Source organism: Ruditapes philippinarum, unplaced genomic scaffold, assembly GCF_026571515.1.
Source record: "Ruditapes philippinarum isolate M1 unplaced genomic scaffold, ASM2657151v2 ctg1757_1_1_1_1, whole genome shotgun sequence".
Classification (NCBI taxonomy): domain Eukaryota; kingdom Metazoa; phylum Mollusca; class Bivalvia; order Venerida; family Veneridae; genus Ruditapes; species Ruditapes philippinarum.
The window spans coordinates 146,470-172,337 of NW_026861419.1; the positions used below are offsets into that span (position 1 = coordinate 146,470).

The following is a 25,868-nucleotide window of genomic DNA, read 5'->3' on the forward strand; positions in this document are numbered from 1 at the left end:
AGTCCCACTGAAAGAAGTCATTTCAAGTTTTGGTAGCGTTACCGAATGAGCACGCTTGGTCACCTGATCACTTTGCTTTTCGAAAAATTCTTGTTGTAACAGCATTTGAGCTTCACTTCTTTGTTGTTATTGTTGTTCAAAAGAATCCTGTTGCATTTTCATTTGCATGTCACACATCTTTTGGACAATGTTTTCACCTGCATCATGTACAGCCGCGTCACTTACTTAATACAACATTGTTTCCTCCAGAAAACCATTTAGATTCTGAAGCTAACAATCCATTGACCAAGCTTTATCACATAAGTCTCAGTCATTTTTTATTATACTCTCTGTTAAATCCTTATCAGAATCTCCTAGCTCCTGTGCTAATTTTTTCGACTGAATGTTAAGTTTCTAAAGGTAAATATTGATCTTGAATTTACATTCAATCACCTTCTGTCGTAAGATAGTGCAATCTTCAGGAGACAGTCAGTCAGTCTCTGTATCTATCAACGTTGAGCCATGTTGGATTTCTCTATCTAATCTACTGAAAAACCGTGTTCGAACTCCCTTCTTGTATTGAAGGTTACTTTTAGCCATGTTTCATAGGTTTACTTTACAAGTATACAATAAAAAAATCATAAGAGGAATAAATACATAAGCGAAAGGTTGTATCACTACTTTATTATATTCTATAATGTCCAGAAACATACAAATCAGAGCATATATTTATACCAAATTTTTTATCACCAAACAAGTATGAAAATCATGATTTGGAGTAAACCTAAAGAGTAATGATTTCCCGCATTAATATGTTAAATCAACAAGTATTTCGTGTAATTCACGACACCAGTAGCAATTCTTGGTCAAGGTTTAACAGTAGTAGGCGTAGTCGACTGAGATAGTAGTAATTGTACTACTTGCAATAGCAACAGGTGTAGTCATCGTACTGCTTGTAGCTGCAACACTCCCCTAACCCTAACCCTAGGACTTAAAATATAAAAGCAAGATCAACAAGGAAAGGTGGCGTTCAAAGAACGCAACCCCCCCCCCCCCACACACACACACGACCCAGCAAAAAGGCCCAGCGACCAGGAACCCAGAAGGACCCCAAACAAAAACAGGACAATGCACAAGGCAGAGTACGGACATGATTTTCACTTAATAACACCTGAAAGGAAATACAAGTAACCGATAAGGAAATCAAATACAATTGACTGATTAATAGGCACACAAAGTAAAGGGGCAAAGGGAAAGTTTAACCGTCTGAACAGCGCGTTCTGCTTCCTAATTCCCGAACGGATATTGTGAACTACTGGTTTGTAAACGTCATAGGTGTATTGCGGTATTCCATTAGAAACTATGGTATCGCATGTGCTATGTCTCGGTAATATTGACTTGAAATGTTCAGCTTCCGCCGCCGACGACTATGACGTAAGTCTTGATTGTTCTATTTATTGCAAAAAGAAAACTACTACTAATAAATACGCGTATGTATGTCCTCGCCAATGAAAAAGATCTGAACCTAATTTTGACCAACTTCTATAAGGAATCGGAGTAGATATTATTTGTTCTCTTTCGTCATTTTGAAATTTTGCACAAATATCGCAATTATGAATCATGCGCTGTATGTCACGTGATATACCTATTCACCAAATTGATTATTTTGCGCTTGCTCTACATTTTGAAATGCATTGATGAGTTTCGTGCAACCTAGAATGTCGAGTCTCATGTATGTCGGAATAATAGTCAGTCATTTCTCATTAACAAACCTTTATTCACAGTAATTTTTTACCTATAAGGTTTATACAGTTTTGCAATTCAAAACACGAGCATTTAAATTAATATACTGCATACATAGTCAGCTTTTGTTTCCCTCAGCCTTTTTTCTGTTTTAGAACGATGCACATGAGTCAACAAACATTTTTTTATACAATCTTTAAATGTAATCAGAACCGCAAAAATCGGAATAACAGAAAGCAATTAAAATAAAGACCTAAACTGTTTTTTGCTTAATTTTTGGAGTTTCCCGGTAATAAAAAAATCTTTAAGGCCTTGTCCTTTAAATTTTCAAAATTACCTTTTAAGTTTTTCAACCACACATAACGGCCCCTTTCCCCTTTTCGCCCCCCTTATGTCCACCCGGTTTTGCTTTACCTGTATTTTTTTCCTTTTTTGGTCATTATATTGGGAAATTTTTCCAAAAAAATACACATGCGTGACCTTTAAACCCGTATTTTTTTAAAAAAACATTTAAATCAACCCCTCTTTTGGGATAAATGCTTTTGACGCAAAAAATTTGTTTAAAACCCCTTTTTTCTTTTTTCTGAAGAACTACACTTCATTCCATATTTGGAAAAGTCATAAAAAGGGTTTTTTCCCTGTTTGGACAAAAGACAACACAAATTTTTTGTAAAAGTAATTGCTTTACAAAAGAGGTGGGCTAACCAAAAAATGTTTTTTCATCCCAAAAACGCATGGGTTTTCGAGTCTGCTGATATAAAAATTCCACATTAACCCTTCCCAAAAAACTACGAACCAAATTTATTTTTTTTGGAGGATACTTTTCATGGCGATGTTTTGCCCGGGGGCTACTGAATTTTAGTTCCACCAAGTACCTAAACAAATTTAACCGTTTTTTTGCCGAGAACACACTTTTTTCCATTTTTTTAGTTCCATAGTTCCATACTCTTTTTTGGAAAAAATTAAACCAACTCCCAAAAAGGGGTTTTAAGTACTTTTTTGACAAGTTTATTTGCCAAAATGAACTTTTTGCGTCAATTTTTTCTTTAAATGGCAATGGAAAAACACTCGCACATTTTTTTTCAAATGTGTCAAATTTATACATATGCCAGTTTTTGACATTTTAGGAAGCAACCCAAGCTGCGCACCAAATTTTGGGGCGTTCATCCCCTTAAAAAATTAAACCTTTTTAACATAGTCCACCCAAATTTCATTTCGGAAGCAAATAAAAAAAACCCTTGTACAGATAAGCAAGGACGTACTTTTTCATTGTATAAAACGATACACACTCAAAATTCCCAAACCGCTAAAAAAAGGGAAAACCGTTGACTTTTCTAGGGAGAATCTCGATCAAAGTTATTTTTAAATAATTTTTTATCTTTTCCGAAAAACAATTTTTATATTTTTTACAACGAAATTTGCTAAAAAGGTTTTTCCCATTTTGTAAAGGGTTTTGTGAAAATTACTGAAATTTTCTTTTTTTTAAACCTAACCGATAAGTGGGAGTTTTTTTAGTTGTTGCCTTAAAATATTTAAGAAATCAATTAATAAATATACAGGGAAACAAAGGTAACCGACAACAAAAATATAGAAGACGATTTATTGATTGATTAATAGGCCCACAACGTAAAGGGGAAGGGGACCCAAAGTTTGGGGATGGGTGGGGCAAAATTAGAAAATTAAAAAAACTAGGTGGCTTAAGGGAAAATTCTTACGGTAGACGAGAAAACAAGGGACGTAAAAGTGTCATCATAATATTATGAAACAACAAAGACATACGTCTATATGTTACTTCGTCATTTCACTGTTATATCTTTGAGAATTTTATGCTTCAGTTCCTTTCAATTTAATGTTGCCCAGCTAGTAATTTTACAATTTAAAATCCAATCAATAGTTTTTTTATTAATTTACAATTGTATGTAGGTCCATTTGTTACAATTAAATGTAAATTCCTTTCATTGTTTACAATTTTATGTAAGTCCGTCTTTAACTTCTATTTATTCTTACCTACAACATGTACTTTTTTCTTACTTCGAATATCTTATTAAAAATGATCCGGAAGCATTAAAACAGCAAAATACATGACAATTGCAGACTCGGTTTCATTGAGTCTGTACGTGAGGGATAATGAAAAAGTGCAACATCTCATATGATAACATGACAAAACATTCTATAAACCTGGTATCAAAGAGTCAATTATATGATAAACAATATCAACAAGGAAAGGCGGCATAAAGTGAACGCAGGTGTCTAAACTGAGTTAAACTCATGTGACTAGAGAGAATGAGAGAGCATATCATATAGCACAGCATTATGTATCAGCGCTGGGCCTCGGAGAGGCCTACACTGACTATACATTTAGGGTAAGTATTAAGCTAAACATACTCTAGGTGAGTTGTTGTCATCACCCATTGTCTGTCTGTCTGTCTGTCTTTCTGTCTGACCTTGCTTACAAGGAACGCAACCCCCACACGGTCCAGCAACAAGAACAAGCGGCAAGGAGCTCAAGTGGAGCCCAAACAAAAAAGGGCCAGAGCTTAAGGCGGAGCACGGATATGATAATCATTTAATTAATACTTATAAAGAAATAATAGTAACCAACAAGAATTTTAAAGAAACAAATAATTGATGAATTAATAGGCCCACAAAGTAAAAGGGCACAGGGGAAGGGGGACTCGAGATTCGGAGAAGGGAGGGACAAAATTAATAGTAAAAAACTAGGAACAAAAGGGAAGATACTTACCAAAGACGAGAAAACAGCAAGTGTCACCATAACAGTATGAAATAACAAAGACATACATCTTTGAAAGACAAAGGGGCGCTGTCTTGAAGCGGCAATAGCATAAGTCCTGCAGGGGTGATTAAACCAGTTAATGATGCACCAAATCTCACTCTCAGCCGCATCATGTTCCTTTAAAACGAGACATTGTTAATAAAACGAATCCCCGCCAAGTAAAATTTAACGGTTATGGTTACAAAAGTTGAAATAAGTAAAACATAGATTTGATCATGTAGATACATTAAAAGTAAACCCAATGACCATAACAAAAGTACTGTATGTCTTAAAGTTAAAGGAAGGCAGAGCAACAAGAAAATCACCTACAAGGACCCGACAAAGCAAGACAGAAGACGAACATTTAGATAATTCAGTCCCAGAGGGCTTCAAGAACTGTCCATCATAAAGGTTAATGTAGTCCTGTGTTTTGAAAAGTTACAACATCCGCACCTTTTAGAATTACACTTATGTAAAGGATACATTCTAGATTTATAAGGATAGTGTGTATGAGTAATATTATATTTCTTTAGAATGGTATATTTTAAAGGGGATAGCCTAATGCGTTAAGTATAGTTTTATGGATCGAGGAAGATAAAAGAATTAACAAATGAAAACTTTAAAGGCAAAAAACGACAGATGATGTTCGTCTAGGTGAACTGTGATATTTATGATTTTGAAGACGTAGAGTGTACCCGAAGAGGTAAAAGAAAGTGTTTATTATTTATATTAAAGTTATTCATGATAATTTGTTGAAATGAAATGATTCCGTGTACAGTATTTTCTTTTACATTTTGCCCCCCCCCCCCTGGCACCCGGTGTCCCCTTCCTCTACGCCCTTTACTTTCTGGGCATATTAATTAATCAATAAATTGTATTCTATGGTTTCCTTGTCGGTTTATATAATTTCCTTTTAAAATAATCATCCCCTATGTGCTTTGCCTTGTTCCCTGTCCTGTTTTACTTCGGGGTTGCTTGGCTCCTTGCCCGTGGTCCTGTGTCGCTTAATTGTGAGGGGGTTGCGTTCATGGAACGCCGCCCTTCTTTGTTGATCTTTTTTTCATATTTAATGTGAACGTGGCTGTTGTCTAGTGAAAAACTGTTTGTAAGACTTACATCACAATAAACATATTTTTCTGCATTTGTGTGCGTGATTTTTGTTGTTGTTTTTTTTTTTGTTGTTGTTGTTTGTTTTTTACAGGGTGACCTTCTGTCATTGTTGATCAAATTAATTTAATATAGCATAAAAGGGTGCTGCTAAATGGTGCAATCCTTTTCTGTATGATGAAGACTGAAGATCTTTGTGTAAATTGATATTATATCACAGAAACGAGTCTTGGGTGACCGTCTACACATATTGTTCAAAAACTTAAATAAGTGTAATTGTGGTGCAGTAGTGGTAACTTTTCTTTTGATACATTTATTATGATTTCTTTAAACAAATTGTCAAAAAATGATTTGAATCAAAATTTTCATCTTGGCTATCTGATTACATGTTAGACTATTATAACGTTAGACTATTATATTTATAGACAGATTAATTTTGTCAATCGTTAATGTGTTTTTTTTTTCATTATTTGACAGCAAAATGGCACCTTGAGACAAGCAGCTAAATTCAATGCTGAAAATGATGCGATTATTCTAAGTGAAGCTATGAAAGGGTTAAGTGAGTACTCTTTATGTTTATACAAATATAAAAAAAAATATTTCCGTTAAGAAATCCTTTTACGATCACTACTTTGAGTGAAAATAAAATAAGATATATTTTCGATGACGCCTTAACACGGACTGTTTAGTCCTAAGTGTGTAGTGAGCAACTGATTCAACCCTTATGACCAGTGCAGACTAATATAAACCAGCAGACCCTTGCTATCTGTTCATGGTATACATTGTTATTTAGTCAGAAATTTTTCCTACAAAATCATAAATGTATTTGTCAAGATTGGAAGATCCGAAAGAGAGCATATAGTCGCCGCTTTGTCCGGATGTCCGTCCCATTTTCTTGTGCGGAACATAACTTTGTAGGTAGATAGATCTCATTAAATAAAAGTACAGTGCAAAAGAACTGTTCCTCTGCCTAGCCTAATATTGGAGTATTTGCAATTTGTTCATTTTTACATTTTGAACTTTGTCAGGGACAAAACTCTGAAACTAAAATAGACATCAACAAGAAACTAAGTAGGAACATAGATCTCATTGAGTTGATTTACTGTGTAAAAGAACCACTACTCTCCGTAGTCATATTTTGGAGTTATTGCTCTTTGCTCATTTTTATACTTTCAACTTTGTCCGGGACATAACTCTGAAACTATAACAGATATCAACAAAAAACTTAGTTGGTAGATAGATCTTATGTAGATGTTCAGTGCAAAAGAATTGTTACTCTGTCTTGCCTATTTTTGAAATTATTAGCCTTTTTTCATGTTTGCACTTTGAACTATGTCCATGACATTTCTTTGAAACTATCAGTGATATCAATTAGAAACTTCGCAGGTGGATAGCTCTTATCAAGTAAATATGCAGTGCAAAATAATCGTAAATCTGCCTTGCCTAATATGGGAGTTCTTGCCCTTTGTTCATTAACACTGTTAACTTTGTTCAGAACATAACTCTGAAACTACAAGAGATTCAACAGGAAGTAGTTTCTCTGTATGTTAATGTAGCAAAACTTATGAATAATTTAGCTTTAATGAAGTTAATTATGTAAAATAGTAAACTGTAATAAACTTTGTAATAGAAAGAGCATAAATCAGATTGCCGACTGTTTTGGTGTAAACCTTTCTCTTTTAAGAATATGACACTTCTATCGTTATCCCTTTCCCTGTCGTCACATTAAGTAAACCCAAGAGAAAAGTGAGACAACCATTCAGCATACTATGAGTGCGGCTAACTAATACGCGCACTCCTATTAAAGCACAATACATGCATGTATAAAGGATTTAACACATTTTTATCAGAGAGGTCCCAAAACTATAATACAATTTACCCAAAATATATTGAATGTAGAAACAAAGGCATGTATATGAGAGTAACTGTCAGCTGTAGGTCTTTTATAAAAAGAACTTTTTTTCGGGCTTCTATTTTTCTCTATTTTGACTTAACTCATGATAAAAAAATAAAAATATGTTGTAATTTTAGCAAAATTCAATAGTCAATTGAAAAGCAAACAGTGCAAATGATGATTAGACTGCACAGAAGTGTGAGCTTATATTGTTCTGCACTGGTTGCCTAGCATACCCTTAGTTTAATGTGTCTGTAACAGTAGGCATTAGAATAAGGCTAGGCATTTAAATAGATTAGTAATAGGTCAAAATGGTTAAGTGGTTAAATGTGGTGTAGTAGAAATAAAACGCACAACTGACTTTTCCATTTTAATTCTACATAAGTGTACAACTTGTTTTTCATCTGGTCAAATCCGAACTACCCCAGACTGGGCTTTTAGACCACCTTATTTCGCCGCATAAAAATATCAACATATTGTGTTTAATAAGTTATATGTAGAAACTATTTAATTATATCCGACATTTGACCAGTACGTTTAAAGGCATATTGTAATATAATATATATTTATCATGTCATGTTTAAAGTTCACATTATGAAATACATACATGTCATCCCAAAACTGTGTTTGTCATTCTATAAAATATGTATGACTAATTAACCTTAGAGTGCAGTATGCAACATAAAGTTGCTGACTTTTAACCACTTTTCCTTACCACTATTGGTTGGAATCCCGCCAGTGACTGGATTCTGCCACTTGAAAAACCTTTCCAGCTACCATACAGAATGTTGGTGGTTCTACTCAGGTGCACATTCGTGCCAAAAATAATACACAAATAGGCACTTGAGGTCCTCCTCCACCGGTAAAGCTGGAAAATTGCCACATGGGTTATACACATGTTGGTGTGATATAAAAAAATAACACTATCAGCAATTATTTTGTTATATTAAAATCGCATGCTTAACAAGTATTATGATGATCATAATTTGCACAGAAAGAGACAGATAATCTTACCGGTCTTAGTTTACACAGAATCTATTTTCGTTTTAGCGTTTAATTTGACACTCGCTCAAATCTGTTCCTGGAACCAACAAGGACTGAGCAATGAGTGTACAGTATCTTGTTAAAGGACACAACAGCTTGTGCATTTGAACTCAAATGGGTAGAAATCTTTTGATTACATGTCTGACAAATTAACCACTTGACCATGCTGTCACTCATACTTATTGGGTCTCGTAAATGTTTTCTGTTCCTAAATTCAAAATAAACTCTGGCTATTTATAGTATAGGTATACGGTATGAGTTATGTAATAACATTATCAGCAACATGTTTAAATTTGTATCTTAAATATGGTAACCACAAGCTATTGTTACGATTTACTTTTGTAAAGCAGCTAGTCTTTGCTTACATGTAAATAGTAAAGGGACAGATGGTCATATGGGCCATGCAACCTAAAGCCTTACTCAGTCAAGACTTGCTTCCTCATATAACAACAGTACTGGTTAGTTTTCGGAATTGGACCTGTTATGTTTTCAATTTCACAGACAAACTAAAATAGATATGTTTATTTAAAGTTTATAGTGTATAGTACACATTTAAATTGTGTCATATCTATTTTGCTCCAACAATGTAAGAAATTGTTATTTTTATATATACCACCGAAATACACTAAATAAGGCTTTATGGCTAAGTCATAATATTTATTTAATAGTCTGGAGCGTGATTTTTGCTTTACCAATTAAATTAAAGCTAGGACCTGTAAAAGTGTTTAATGTTTACATATTTACTAATGTTATTACCAGTTAATCATCCTGGAATAGAGACTCATTATTTTAAAATGTCCACTTAGAACATGGCATATCTTAGATTCAGTAACGTCATCCTAGTGTGTTAAAAATTTTAACATATGATAAATACTTGTATTTGCATTCAAACTGATTGGCATATTTTCAGACATCGATGAGAAGGCCATCATAGACATATTAGCTAATAGAACTAACAATCAGAGACAGGATATTGAACAAAAATTTAAAACTTGTTTTGGAAAGGTAAAAAAATGAGATTAATCTTTTACGCAGTAATTATATAAAAAGAAGACTTAAAAAATATATAACTTAATGAACATGGTAATAATGTCTGTAATTTGAATAGTATTTTTTCTTTGAAAATGTAGTTAAGAATCGTCAATTGATTTTTTTTCACTTCAGGATATATTGCCTGCTTTTAACATTGTCTTTTGACATCTTATCATTCATATGCAGGCTTCATATATAAAAGGAACATCCTGTGAACGTTGCCTTTGCCTTGTTGATCTTTATTCTTGTTATTTCATAACATCTAACCCCCTTTTAAAATTCCGTTCTGTTTAGTTCCGCCCATTTTTAGCTCATCTGTCAGAAAGGGACATGGTGAGCTTTGTGATTGCCTTTTGTCCGACGTTTGTCCGTCTGTCCGTTCTTTACACCCGATAATCAACCTTTTACCCCACAAGTACAAGTTTGTGTGCAATGAACATGCAAAGATATTCACCCCATCATGTCACTTGAGGTCGTACGTCCGTCCTTCGTCCGTCCATAAACCTTTTTTTAATGACATCTTCTCATAAATTGCTAAGCTAGTTTCATCCTAACTTCACAGGAATGTTCCTTTGGTGGTCACCTTTGAAAACAATAATTCCTTGCTGCACTCTGGTTGCCATGGCAGCCCAAAGAAAAAATTCAAAATATCTCTTTTAAGGTCAGGGTCTTCCATGTGTGTTTAAATAAAAGCCCTTCGGTCAAATTTGGCCGGTCCGGGTCATTGTGATTTTTCTTACATGTTTATAATTAAGACTTAAAACTTATTCTTTTAAAAAATCAATGAGCTATCCCTTAGGTATAAAGCATAAAACATCTTCTAGTGGGTGTCTAACAAGTTGTTCAAATAAAAGACCTGGGTCAAAGTTGACCCCGCCCCAGGAGGTCATAGACTTTTTTTCTATGTATATTGTAAAAACAAAAAAAAAACTTCTTTTAAAAATCCCAAATAGCTAGAGCTTAGATATTTTACATGAAACATTTTATAGTGAGTGTCTACCAAGAAGCCACGGATTAAAATTGGCCCCGCCCCAGGGGGTCATTGATTTTCCTTATCTGTATATCGTAAAAACAAAAATCTTTAAAAAAAAAAAAAAAAAAACAAAGAGCTAAGATATTTTGCATGAATAATTTTCTAGTGAGTGTTTACCAAATTTGTTCAAATAAAAGCCCTGGGGTCAAAATTGGCCCCGTCTCAGGGGTTAATTGATTTACCTTATATGTACATATCTGTCGGAACTGTTGTTTTCCCTAAGCAATAGTAACCAGTATTGTTTTTACACATGCAATATTTCTTATACAAATATGAACTTTGTGATATCAGTTTAAGATTTATATTTTTATCTGCTTTTGTTTTTTTATTGTTTACAATATTACTTGTTTCTTGTCATGGAGACTTTATATTCAGGTAAGCGATTTTAGGCCCATCATGGCCCTCTTGTTCCGTTGAGCTATTACTTGGGGACCTTACACCATTTTTCATGGAATTGCACCTAGTGTTACATTGTAGGTTCCATGATAACCGCCGTATGAACACATTTGCATATGTTTTGAAATTCAATATTTTACCCTTTTCATGTTTAACTGATGAATTATGCCGGTGCTAATAGGCATGAACGGTAAATTGCATTTTCCATTACCGTCAATGAACAGGCTCAATAAAATAGAGCCGGCAACATTTTCAATTTTGCGTTTTGGACTGTCTTTAAGGATTCTTTATTTCTCTATTTTATGTGAGATAATGTATTTAAGGTATTTTAACTACCATATTTTATCAAACTTGATCTGTATGTTTTAAATAGTTTTGTTGACAAGACAAAAATGTTTTAGAATATTCTTTTTAATGCCTTATTCAAAATAAAGAAATAAGAAAATATACATACTTATCATCTAATAATTAATTTCCAAGTGAAGCTTAAAGTAAATATTACTGGCTATTCAACTATCAAATTTTATCACAGGCATTGACCGAAGAATTAAAGTGTAAGTTAGGTGGAAAGTTTAAGGATGTTATGATTGATTTAATGTGGACACCGGAAGAGTTCGATTCCTACGAGCTGAAGAACGCAATGACGGTAAATGACATTTAATTAGATTCCATTTGATGCTGAAAGAGGCCTCTTTGGTGCTGGAATTAAAATAATTGACTAACAGTTACTTGAACTTATACTCAATGTTACAGGTTTGAATATTTTATTAAAGGTATGGAAGCTGTTCACTCTACTGTAAGAGATCAGTGGTTCTACTTTCAACCCTACCTTGCCAGAAATAATGTTCAGGAATGCATGATATTGGCACCTAACTTCGAGTGCCCTCAAATGCTTTAGCTGTAATCTCACGGTAGCTCTGAAAGTTATTTTATTAAATTGAGTGTAAAATAAATACAACATACTGCAGCTCTTTCAAAAAATCAACTAGAATCATTATCATAAATGTTTAAAAGTGTAAAAGCGATAAATGTTGGTTTGCACTCGAATAACTATCTTAAAATAGGGAACAAATTATCTAAAAACATAAATTGTCTGAACTATTTGCACACAGGTGTTGATCCAGGACTAAGTTTTACCAAAGGATTAACAAGTTCACAACAAACTAGTTCACACGAGCTAAAAATATGCATATTCCACAGCTTGTTTAACATTAATTTTGTTTTCAAAAAGGGGTCCTTAATCCAAACGTACTATAAATAAAGTGACTTTAATAAATGTAGTTAATTACTAAACCTTTATATAATGTCCTGTTTTATACATACAAAACAGAATAGCCGAAACCAAGTTGTACCCAATTAAAAAAAAACCCTACTCTGGACAAATCAATAGACACCTGGACATAAGTTAAGCACATCCCGGAAATTAAAAAATGGTTGTGATTGGGTTTATAAGTATAGTGTTGGAGCGTTTACAAAATATTTACTGGTCGATATTTTTGGTAAATGTTAAAATGACATTATGTAGACAAATTTTTAATAACGTATGTAACCGCCACGTGCCCGGATATTAGTCAATTTTGACAATACCGCAACTGAAATTTATTTGGGTCATGATACGAACCACCTGTTGTCAACCTGCAACAACTGGAACAAGCTCTGCACCAAGAATGGCCAAATTTACCTCAAAATCGCATTAAACGCTTTACTGGTAGTATGAGGAGAAGGGTTGAGGCTATCATCCGGGCACATGGCGGTTACACACGTTATTAAAAATTTGGCTACATAATGGCATTAACTTAGATTACGTAATCGGCAACATTAACAAAAATATCCATCAGTAAATGTTTATAAACGCTCTAACACCGTACTTATAAACACTTACATTTTTGGTAAAATACAACACAATTGCTTATGCTTCAGAAATATGGTTAAGAATAAACTTAACTCGTAAATTTACTGGTTTATGATAACCAAATTGGTAATGCTACATATCAAATTACTTTTTTCTAGCTCAATTAAGTCGTCATCTCATGACTGTGCTTTCAATCACAACCAATTTTAAATTTCCGAGGTGTATATATAGATATCTAAATGATATACGGGGTATATGCATGCACAAATATGTAGATATTTAAAAGATATATTTTCAGGGTATATGTACAGATAGAGATGCTATGATTGAGATATTGTGTTCTAGAAATAATGCACAAATACAGAAAATCAATGAAGCATACCTAAGAAGTAAGTGCTAACGTACCTTTGTAATCGTGTTTATCTATTGCTAAATTTGCATGCTGGAATTCTTGTCCATTTTTCTATTTTGAACTAACCATTATTACTTTAAGGGATTGTAGGATTAAAACAATAAAATTAATGGTAACACATATATGTATGTAGTCCAAATTGGCTCTCAAATGTGAATACTATCTCTTGGTGAAAGGCAACATTGTTATTGTTTTACTACACTATGGAAGTTGATAAAAATGTTCCAATTAAAAGAGTTGCGTTCAATGAACGCAGCCCTTCGTTGATGCTCTTGTTTTCTATATTTTCTGAAAAATTATTAGTAATTTTGAACATTAGAGTAAGAAAAACAGCAAAAAACACCAAAATGTTCACTATCAACAATCATTTGTGACATAGTTACAGAATATAGATTTCATTTAATCCTAAGCATGCTGGCTGCTATACAATCTTCCCACGCAACGAGTCATAATAATTAATGTTCTTGTCCAGATGAAAGACGGAAGCGTTCATTTAAAACTTTGAGCAGGGTAAGTGGTATTAAACATATGCCACTATACTAGACATTTTTGTAGTTTTTATTTTGATAGATGTTATAATAATTTTATGTTATTATTTCAGTGTATAAATGGAGGTTAGAACAAGACATTATTAATGAAACATCAGGTCATTTCAAGGAACTCATGGTCTCTTTGGCTAACGTAAGTGAAGGTGTGTGCGTGCGTGCGTGCGTGCGCGTGCGTGCGCGCGCGTGCGTGTGATTAAACATGTTTTATAAAATATACCTGAAGTTTTACATAAGCATAAGTTATTAAGACTCACTAAGTGTAATTGCTTTATATGTTACATTGATTAACTTGTCTGCCACTAGTGTAGGTTTGACTCCCACTGAAATGAGACCGAAGGGCTGCTTGATGTCCATCTCCACCCACCAATAAAACTGGAAATTTGTGGTTTGAAATTTACAGTGTCTGTGTAAACTAACCCCATCCCCCTCCTCTCCCAAATAGAAAAAAAGCATCTCACCCTCCTCTCCCAGCTGTAATCCCACCCACCCCCAGCTTTAACCCCATCTCTCCCTCCTTTCCCAACTGTAACCCCATCTGCCTCTCCTTTCCAGCTCCAAATAAAAAGAAAACATGAATGTATTGATTTGCTAGTCAGTGTTTAAACACCTAAATTATTTTAAATCTTTGTCATCTTTCATTTGTACAATATAAAAGGAACACATAACTATAAAAGGTAAAATATATATGTACATACAAATTTGCATCATATATATATCTGTATTATGTATTATTTTATTTATTTAGGGGGAAAGAATGGAGAATCAGGCTGTAGACATGAACAAAGCTAATTCTGATGCTCAAGTATGTATATATACATATATAGACTAAAAATCTGAGGTTAATATAATCATCAGGGCAAATAAACATAAAACAATATAAAATTCATTCCATCCATTGTATATCAATACATACAATACATTTTTTACAGTACAATCCATGTCTTCCTTAATATGGAATGTTTTACCTTTAATTTTAAAAGAATTTCCCTCTATTATATGATCACATAGACCACATCGGAATCGCTGCATTCAGAAACTTTAGGAATATTTTTGTTCTCTTCAAATTAGGATCTAATTAGTAAGTGTTTTAAATTAGGGAGCTGACGTTTGCATTTAATTATTTGTGTGTTGTTTATAATTTTTCAGCTCACCTGAGCTAGCTCAGGGTGAGCCATTAGGATTGTTGAATGTCCGTTGTCCGTCCACATTTGCTCGTTAATACTCTAGCGGTCACATTTTTGCCTCAATCATCATCAAACTTTGTCAGGATTCTTGTCTAGGTAATTGCTTGGATGAGTTCGAACATGAGTCATCTCGGATGAAAAACTAGTTCACACGAGCTAAAAGTATAAAAATCTTGTTAACACTCTAGTTGCCACTGTTTTGATCTTAATATCCTGCAAATTGGTTTGAATTTTTGTTTTGATAGTTTCTAGATCAAGAATATGGGTCACCTTGTGTCAAAAACTAGGTCACACCGCACAAATATGGAAAAACATTGTTAACACTCTAGTGGTCACATTTTTTGCCTCAATTATCTTTAAACTTTGTCAGAATGCTTGTCTAGGTAATTGCTCGTATATGTTCGTGCATTAGTCATTTCGGATTAAAAACTAGGTCACATGAGTAAAAATAGAAAAATCTTGTAAACACTCTAGTGGCTACTGTTTTGATCCAAATATCCTGGAAATTGGTCTGAAAGTTTGTTTTGATGCTTTCTAGATTGAGTTCGAATATGGGTCACATAGGGTCAAAACTAGGTCTCACTGCTCAAATATGGAAAAACCTTGTGAACACTCTGGTGGTCACATTTTTGACACAACTGTCTTGAAACTTGGTCAGGATGCTTGTCTAGGTAATTGCTCGAAAGAATCCGATGGGCCAGGTGAGCGAAATAAAATTTCCATATTATTTTTAAGAATTTCGAATACCTCTCTATTTTCAGGGTTTTTTTAAAAATATATGATAAAATAGATTCATTGTTACGTTCATTTGTGTTTAATAAAACTTTTAGGCACTTGCATTGTCTTTATAACCTGAACATGATATTTTCTTCTTATTAGAATATTTGCCAGCTCCTATGATTTTAATTTGAGAACAGTGTTATTTGAAACTATTGAACATATTCTTCTTGCTAAGCAAAATGGAATATTTGTTTTGGGGTGTTTAGGATGTCGTGATTTGTAATCTAAATATTGTCTAGAATCAGTGTCCTTTGAAGTAAATGTCTGTAGAGCTTAATTATCAAAATATCTATGAAAGGGAGTTTTGTGTTACTAATTTGCATTTTAAATTTAATGTTTTTTATGAAAGAATTCAATGTCATTTCAAACAGATATAAATCTTGGGTAGGTTTAAGCCAAAATATGAAGCAATCATCATCCAGGTATCTTTTCCATTGGCCTCTTATCTAGTCAGCAAAACTATCGTCTTAAATATTTTTTTTCTATCAGTATTTCTTCAAGATAACCAATTACTAGAGAAGCATATGTTGGTGCATCTTTTGTACCCATGATTGTACCTTAAGCTTGTTTGTAGAATAAACAATTAAATGAAAATATGTTGTTTTCTAAAACAATTTTCAAGGCCTCAATTATAAAATGCTTATTAAAACGATCTATTAAAAGTTCTCGGTGTTTATCTAAACCAAAAAGAAGTAGCATTTATACCTAAGTCATGAAGAATGTTTGTATAAAGACTAACAACATCAAATGAAACCGTTTATGCATGTTCATCATCATCATATCATCATCATCATCATCATCAAAATCATCATCAACAACAATTTCAATATATTAAATCTAAATCTTTAAACAGAGAAATAATGAATAAAAGCTGTGAATGTAAATTAGATTATCTTGAAAAGCAAGCAGTGCGATATATAGGCCAATTGTAGAATTTTTGTATTTAGACTAGCAATACAATGTATTTACAGTAAGGGTATATAAAGATGGTGAGTTTTGACATTTATATGTTTTAAAGAAAGGTAAATCCTGTCAGATAAGACGGTCTCCATAATTTTGTTTTGTGAGTTTTACGTGCTAAAAATGTATTGATTCAACTTTGAACTAAGCCATGATGTGAATGAAATAGCATTAAAATAGTTATATTCAACAGTTCCTTGTACAAGCTGAGATCAGCAAAATGGGTACGGAAAAGTCACGAATGATTGAAATCATGGCGTTGCAAAGTTACGAGCAGCTGAGAGCTTTATTTAATGAATACACAAGCATCTCTGGCCGAAGCATTGAAATGTCAGAAATCCTTGACGTTGAAATGCTGCCTGTTAGTGAGTATTTTTATTTGTTATTTTATAAGATTATACAGAATCTGTCATTACTCGTTATATGAATATGTCATGAAACAGATTGCGCAACTCGATTTTTTATGTGAATGTCTCAGAATAAATAGGCAAAGTATCTTTACATGGATTCCAAAAAATATATGAGCATTATATTGAATGATGAAATATTTTACTTTCAATCAGTGCAGATTATTTTGTTTGAAAATACTCAGTTTTCCTGTGAAGAAAATGTGTTTTCATAAACTGTGCGCATGCCATAACAGTAAGAAAGATGATTACTTTTATTTTTGAAAAGCAGTTATGATGATCAAAAATATTTATTTAACTGGCTATATGGCTTATTGGTCCAGTATAAATTATTGTAGTTTTATCTATCTTTAGCCAATATGTGAGAGTTTTATTACAAACAATCGTTTATACCCAGCCATATAACACAATTGAGTTATTTGGGAGATATCAATTACTTTATGATGTTTTTGCCAAGTATATAAAAATACAAATTTCTGCATTATTCAATGCAAGTAAACGTTACAAGTGTGCAGTTCAATAAAAGATATTTTAGGCATATATTAATAGTTCTATAGCTGTTCATTAAATTAAGCAACTACTGAAAAAAGTTGGTTATAAAACAAGCCATTATTCCCCTTTTGTATTATGTAAGAATTTTGAACATGTGGTATCTTGATTTCTTTTTAACAGTTGAATGTGTCCGACACAGGCCAGGCTACTTTGCAAAAAAAATATACAAATCTATGAAGGTTTGTATAACAATATTGTTTTGCCTCTTTTCACAGCTGAAATACAATTGCTTGTTAATTTCTAAAGACGGGGGTAACATGTTTCTAATCCAGGTACATATATTTTATCTGCTGGCAGCAACTGAATTACTCTTGTTACCAGTGCAAATTACGATCAGATGTCACATCTGTGCCATTTGATTATGATCTGCAGAGTTCAATAGGTAAAATTTTTCAGGTAAATTAGTTTTTAAGCAATTTGCCTTATGTTTTTGGTTTTTAATACACCCGAAAACACTCTTTTAGTAATGTTAAATTAAGGGTTTTCGGGTTTCTTTCATTTAGAAGCTGGACCTATGCTGCTTTAGCAGTTATTTTGAAATTTCCCTAAGATGATGAGGGGTGTCCATGGTCGAGTGATTAAGGTCGTTGACTTTAAGCCATTTGCCCCTCACCGCTGTGGGTTCGACTCCGGACAGACAAGAACTTTGATTTTTTCATGTCAAAAACCTATCAAGCTAGCTAACAAAATGTCATTGGTTCTGCTATTGGTGCCTGTGCGTAGCTGAAATAATGCACGAAAGGGTGCCTGAGCTCTTCCTCCTACAGTAAAGCTAGCAAATTACCATATGACCTACACTGTGTTGTTGAGACGTACGAGTAAAACGCAACCAAAAAACAATAAATATGATGATTATTTGCCCAAATTGAATGAAAGACATACCCAATTAAAATAGTTAGCGTCCAAATGGTTGAAAATACAGATAAATGAACAATATTTTTAACAGCAGCATAAATGCACAGATTACCGATATAAATCAATATCAGTTCTCTGAATGTTGACTATTACAGGATGCTTCTACAGATCATAGAACATTAATTCGAATCATGGTAACAAGGGCAGAGGTTGATATGGAACAGATCAAACAAGTTTTCCAGAAGATGTATGGTCAAAGTTTGGAACAATTTGTTAGGGTTAGTATAGACTGTATTTATATCTTATCTTCTAAAAGCTATCCTGTATGTGAACTGGTCTGCAGACTGTATTCTATGTTTTAGCTTGAATAAATTAAACGCAAAACAATACGCTCATTGTTGTTAAATTTTGTTATCCATTTCAGGAAGGATTTACTGACAAATTTAATGACTGTTATTATTTATAATGATGCCTTTAAAATTGGGTATTATAAAATATTTTCTGTTAAACAGTCTAATTAATAAATTATTTACATATTGAATATATTATACGAATGTGAAAATAATATATAGTATATGTCTGTAGAGTGAAATATTATTCTTTCAGATGCTTTGTTTCAAAACAAATATATCATATACATTTGTATATTGGCATGTAGAATTGTACTCCAAACAAGTTTAAAATATATTTACTACAACCTATTTCAAGATATTTTCAGTATTGGTATTTGTGTTGTGTTTTCTATAGAATACTATGTTAGTATAATGTAGGAAATTATTTTGAACTTTATTTTTCAAAATATTATAAAGGTTTTTAATTGCGAGGAAATAATTAAATACATACAATTATTTATTCCCTTTAATAAGAATTGACTGAAGATCGTTCAGATAATTTATTCTGTTAGTTTTATGAGGTCTTGTACAGGTAATTTATTGCCAGGAAGGTAGGATTTCAATCAGACAGTTAAGCTAGACTTGTTCCTGTTCAATTATAACAGGTCTATGATTTAACATATTTGAATTTCCTGCAAATGTTAAAAACTAGTTGCTATGACTAAATGAGCACAAAGTGCTTAGGTGGTGGCTTTTTTGATAGCCCAGTGTTCATCAAATGTTGTATGTTAGTATTCACAATGTTTTTAAACAACGTCTTCTTTTAAGCCTAAAATGGTCCTTCAATAGGATTATTTTATCCATTTTACATTTGACTTACGTAAGCGATATAGACCTTCTTTGTTCTTATGTTAAATAGTACTTTTAAACCAGGTTTGCCTGTTTTGGTATTGATCAGTTGTATGCTTCTTGTTTTATTAGATAAGTCATATAATTTAGAGATATTACTCCCATCATTAATTACTTTTCATTCTTATGATGTACTGAAATGATTTATTTGAAGTTCATACTAATTTAAATATTGCTTTCACTGTATGAAGAACCATATATTTCTTAATTGCGACAAGTAGTTGTCTGGATATTAAATTTTTGTGCCCCCACTATAGGAGGGAGTATATTTACCCTTTTCCGTCCGTCCATTCATTCTCATGTTGTGATGCACGTAGCACAAAAAAAAATTCAACCTAGAGTCATGAAACTTGAAAGAAAAGTTGGGCAGTATGTGTGCTGCTGTGCACCAGGTGTTTTGCTTGTGGATTTATTCTGTTTTGTCAGAGTTATTGCCCTTGACTAAGTAAAAATTTGTTATTTTTTAATTTGTGTCGCATATAACTCAAAAAGTCTACGGTCATGAAAATTTACAGGAATATTGATCAGCATGTGAGGTTGTGCACCTTGGGGTGTGCTTGTAGATTTATTCAGAGTTATTGTCCTTGACTTAGTTAAAATTTGCAATTTTCAACTTCGGTCGAGCGTAGCTAAAATAGTATTTACCATAGAGTCATGATACTTTACAGGAATGTTGATCAGCATGTGTAATTCTGTATAAGGGTTTCGCTTGTAGACTTTTTCAGTATTACTAGAGTTATTGCCCTTTGAATTAGTAAACATTTGCAATATTCAACTTGTGTCGTGTGTAGCTCGAAAAGTATTTGACCTAAAATCATTAAACTTTATAGTAATGTGTGTTGGCATGTGTAGTTGTGCGCCTTATGGTTTGCTTGTAGATGTATTTAGTATTTGTAGAGTGTTTGCCCTTGACATAGTATACGATTTACAGTTTTCAACTTGTGTCACGTGTAGCCCAAACAATATTTGACCTAGAGCCATTATGGCAGTGTGAATAGTCATTCACATGTATGTAATATATTTGTATCAAATTTATCAATAAGTGATCACTTCCCTGTCTGTTTCATTAGAACAGTTAAATCACGAGTTAAACGTGGTTTCCATAAGACAATGAAATATAGATCATTCAAGACATTTATATAATGAACAATCTTTTCAGACTGATTTAGCTCGATCTTCTCTAGAATCTGTGGAGTATATTGTTGATCCAAATTTAGCTTTACAAACCTTTTTTTCAATAGTAAAAGATATTATTACCAAACATGCTCCAATAAAAGAAAAGAGAATTAAATTTGATGCACAGCCTAAATGGTTCACTGATGAAATTAAAGCAATGATATTTTTAAGAGATAAATATCACAAAAATGGAGATTTCGATAATTATAAATTATTACGAAATAAAATAAACTCAGAGATTAAGAAAAGCAAAAAGAATTTCTTCAATAATGCAATAAATGAAAGAAAAAATCCAAAATACATTTGGCAAAATTTAATGATTTAACTAATTTAGGTAAAAAGGAAAATGTACTTATTCCCGAACGGCTCACTTTTGGCGATACTACATTTACTGATCATGCTAATATTATAAATGAATTGAACAAACATTTTGTAAACATTTCTAATATTGTCGAAAAAGTACAGTTATCTAACGACGAATTTAAAATATTGAAGGATAAGTTAGATAATAAATTGAAATGGAAAGAATTCAAAATTTAAAGCATTTCTGCATTTGAAGTTGAAAACATTATTAATAAACTAGATGCAAATAAGGCCACTGGACTAGATGAACTAGGTCCAAAAATAATAAATCGTGTGGTGACTTTGTGACCCCAATGATTGCTAGCATAATTAATAACAGTATAAGACAAGGAATATTTCCCGATGAATTAAAAAATGCCCGAGTTATTCCAATTTTCAAATCTGGACTGAAAGATGATCCGAGCAACTATCGACCTATTTTTATCTTGCCTACAATATCTAAGATTTTTGAACGTCACATAGCTAATCAGTTACAGCATTTTTTCCAAAAAACAAATATTTTACATAATAAACAATCAGGATTTCGAAAGAATCATTCATGCAATACGGCCCTAATTCATTTGATAGACTCCTGGCTAAAAGATGTTGATAGTGGCAAATATATAGGTACAGTATTTTTAGACCTGCAAAATGCGTTTGATTTAGTTGACCATGAAATACTTTTATATAAACTCAAACTTTATCACTTTTCTGTCACATCATTAAAACTGTTTCATTCGTATCTGTCTAATCGTATGCAAATAATTTAAATTGGAGACTTAAAATCTGACGTACAGTATGTTACCTCTGGCGTTCCACAAGGCTCAATATTAGGTCCTTTACTGTTTCTTCTTTATATAAATGATCTCCCAAATATTTGCGAGGATGTTAACATAGATTTATATGCTGATGATTCCACGTTGCATAAATCTGGAGATGACATATCAGTTATAGAAGAAAAACTACAATATAGCCTTAATATGATTACTAAGTGGTGTAAAATAAATAATATGCTTTTACACCCTAAAAAATCTAAAAGTATGCTGGTAGGTAGTAGACAAAAGCTAAAGATTGCAAAAGCAATAAATTTGAAAATTAACGACTCAACTCTTGACAATGTAGAATCACAAAAACTGCTTGGTATTTATGTTGAAAATACACTCAATTGGCACTGTCAGGTAAATGATGTGTGTAAAAAATTGAACTCTAAAGTTAATTTATTTAGGCGTATAAAGTACTTTTTAAATAAGGAATCTCGCATGCTTTTTTATAATGCATACCTTCTTCCTATTTTTGATTATTGTTGTAATATATGGGGAAAAGAAAACAAAAAATATATATGCCAAATATACAAAATACAAACACGAATTTGCAAAATTATTCTAGACCTTCCAATGAGAAAACAATCAGAAAATTTATACAAAAGATTAAAAATATTGCCTTTCAAGAAAAGATGTATTTTTCACAGCGGTGTCCAAGTATATAAAGCATTGAATAATATGTCCCCTCAATATATCCGAGACTTACTTACCATATCTAATAATCAAAAGTATAATCTAAGATCGATATCTCACGGAAATTTAATTTCGTCTTACAAACCACGTACTAATTTTTTTAATGACACATTCCAATTTAATACCATGGTTATTTGGAATTCCATACCACTGACTATAAGAAGAAAAACAAAATTGTCAATATTTAAGAAATGTTTCAAGAAATACTTATTTAATCAAATTTAGCACGGTCCGTATGTCTTATATATACAGGATACGCTCTTTATATTCATACATGTGTTTTTTTATTATTATGTTTTCTAATAATGGGTGTCTGTCTTAGTTTCAAGTTTTTTGACTCTGTTAATTTTGTAAGTTAATTTTACTTTTTAAATTGCAGATTAAAATGATGCACTGATGAAAGTATTATGTTTAATGATAAATAAAATGAATTGTATGAATGTTCAGTATATGTGTTAATATATGTTAAAATTGTGATAACCATTTAATCATTTCTTTTTACATGTTATATCGATGGCTCAGCGCAATACTGGTCTAACTGCTATTTTTGAAAATGTTCAGGAGAGACAAAAAACTGATTTTATTCAAAAATAATTATATTAGAAAACTTTATTTTGCTATGTTAACATTAATTATATAAGGAAATAATGCCATTTATATATTTTTTATTTAAATGTTACAAATTGTGTATTTGAGAGTTAGACCTTTATTGCGCTGAAATTCTGAGCACAATACAAGACTTACTTGAGTTAGACTCAAATTCCCTCTTGCAATTTGGTAAAAGTGGTACAAATATTTGAGTTAGACGTACCTTACATATTTTGATATAAATGAAAAACAAAATTGTTTTATTAATTTAAACATTGTTTAAAATATTCTGCAAGGCTGTAGAAGAACTTTACAAAGACTAAATCCTTTAATATTTTTCTATTAATATATCATGCGGGCTGACTTTAGATGAAAGTACACTTCTTTCTTCTTTTTCAATTTGTTTGAGTAAGATTTTTTGCAGATTATCTGTGCAATAAATTTGAATTCTAAACAAAATGCAAACAGTTTTGATTCATATATTGTTATGAACAGTCATCATGAACAATGATGACTGATGATCCAGGTATATATCATGATGTCATCAAAGTTTGAAAACAGGGAATGTACATTTTGTATAACCCACATTTGTACAAAGAAGACATATTTTATTTTCTCAATGCACACTATTACCACCATTGGTGCTTAAATGGTGTGATTCCGATATTACTGTTATGCACTAAATCTTAATGAATTTAATGTATGCGGTTGTCTTTTCTGATGGTATAATCATTTATAAATATCAAATATTTTCAAAAATGGCAGTGAAACAATGTACAGTCTTAAGCAGAACACATTATATAAATATGAAAAAAGTGTAAAATTAAGAATTAGGAAATCTAAGGTCAAACTAAAAAAAAACAATTTTTAGAGGGGATCAGAGGTTATGAATCCCTAGTGTAACGCGTGTTATTTTCCATTTTAAATGTGTGCATGAGAAACATACACTGTCTTTTACTAAATTGTACAAAAATGATAGTTTCACCTGCACTTTATGTTATCAAATAATACAGTATGAGTATGATGTAATGACTTCAAAGGCAAAATAAATGTGACACTAAGTTATAATTAATTTTTTTCAAGATTTTTCATTTACAGTTACTTGTACATGATATGCAATTGGCTAATATTTCGCGATTAATACAAAGCACTGATGGAGGCAAATAATTTCTATTGTTTCATGAATTCTCACATTCCTTATAACACATTTCAATGGGATATGCATATTATTCTGTACCTGGAAATGAAACATTTAAGGTCTAACTCAAGCATTTTTGTGGAAAAGTGATATATTTGACATCGCAATAAGAGACCAACTCAAGTTAGACCTATATTGCACTGACGAAATTGAACTACCTGAGATAGTCTTTTATTTTAAATGTAAATAAAAAAGGCAAAATAGGCATAAATTACCCTAAAATTTTCACAGAATGTGTATTTGACCTTACATTATCAAAATATGTAAAAAAGTGATTTTTGGTAAAAATGTCACTTAGACCAGTATTGCGCTGAGCCATCGATATTATCTTTGATTGATATGTGTTCTTTTGTGTGTGTTTTTATTTTTTATTTTTATTTTAGAAGGCTGCATTGTAAATAAGATGTTGCAATCTGTATATGTCTTAATGTGTTACCTTCGGTAAATAAAGTTATTATTATTATTATTATTATTATTATTATTATTAGATTGACAAGACTTGGAGTATGGGGGCACCCGTGTCCTATGGACACATTTCAAGTATATATATTGAAATAAGAAAAAATAATTTGAAAAACACGTTGGCAAAATATTGCTTTGGTCAGAGTTATACCCTTTGAACTTAATTGAATTGTTGAAGTTGGATTTAAGGGGTTGAGAAGAAGAGCAAGAGATAAAGGTGATGGCCTAAGAGCACATTCCTAGTAGCTTGTTGTCTATGCCATGTTTCCCACATACATTCCTTGTATATTTTTCCATCTTTTGTATGTATCTTTTGTGATTTTTGTAATTGGCACAAAGTGTTTTTCTGTAAATTTCAGGACGCTGTTTCTAGCGAATACAGTCGTGTAATACTTGGAATGATTGGCGCAGGCTACTAGAACCACTACTTGATGTACTTGACTCAGTTTTGTTTTAGTTAGTTTTAGTATATATATATAATCATCCTGATCTCTTTCTTTATTCCCCCCCCCCTACTTATTTCCTTTTTTTATCATGTCATTACATTGATTTCAGTTGATTAAGTGCATGCTTGATCAGTCACCCACAGCTTAATCAGAAACCATATCAATATATATTGAAATAAAATGATAAAAATGTCATATCTTAAACTCTTACTAGTTTGAAAATATTAAACTGATTATCTTTTTAATCAGATAGAATTTTTGAATATTAATGTCTCTCTTACATTTGACTAAACACATTCAGGACCATTACCAATTGTTATGACATTGGCATATTAATGCGCACGGACGTG

At 32.2% G+C, this 25,868-nt stretch overlaps 1 protein-coding gene across 1 annotated transcript; it reads left to right on the forward strand.

Annotated features, from left to right (window-relative positions):
• The first annotated feature begins 1,341 nt into the window (after nt 1-1,341).
• LOC132715558 (annexin-B12-like) lies at nt 1,342-25,491 on the forward strand. The gene is made up of 11 exons (XM_060698570.1): nt 1,342-1,413; nt 6,080-6,161; nt 9,451-9,545; nt 11,534-11,647; nt 13,152-13,242; nt 13,867-13,946; nt 14,559-14,615; nt 16,931-17,102; nt 17,817-17,875; nt 18,707-18,829; nt 25,432-25,491. The coding sequence occupies exons 1-11, from the start codon at nt 1,342-1,344 to the stop codon at nt 25,489-25,491; spliced, it is 1,005 nt and encodes a 334-aa protein (XP_060554553.1).
• Nucleotides 25,492-25,868: the final 377 nt, after the last annotated feature.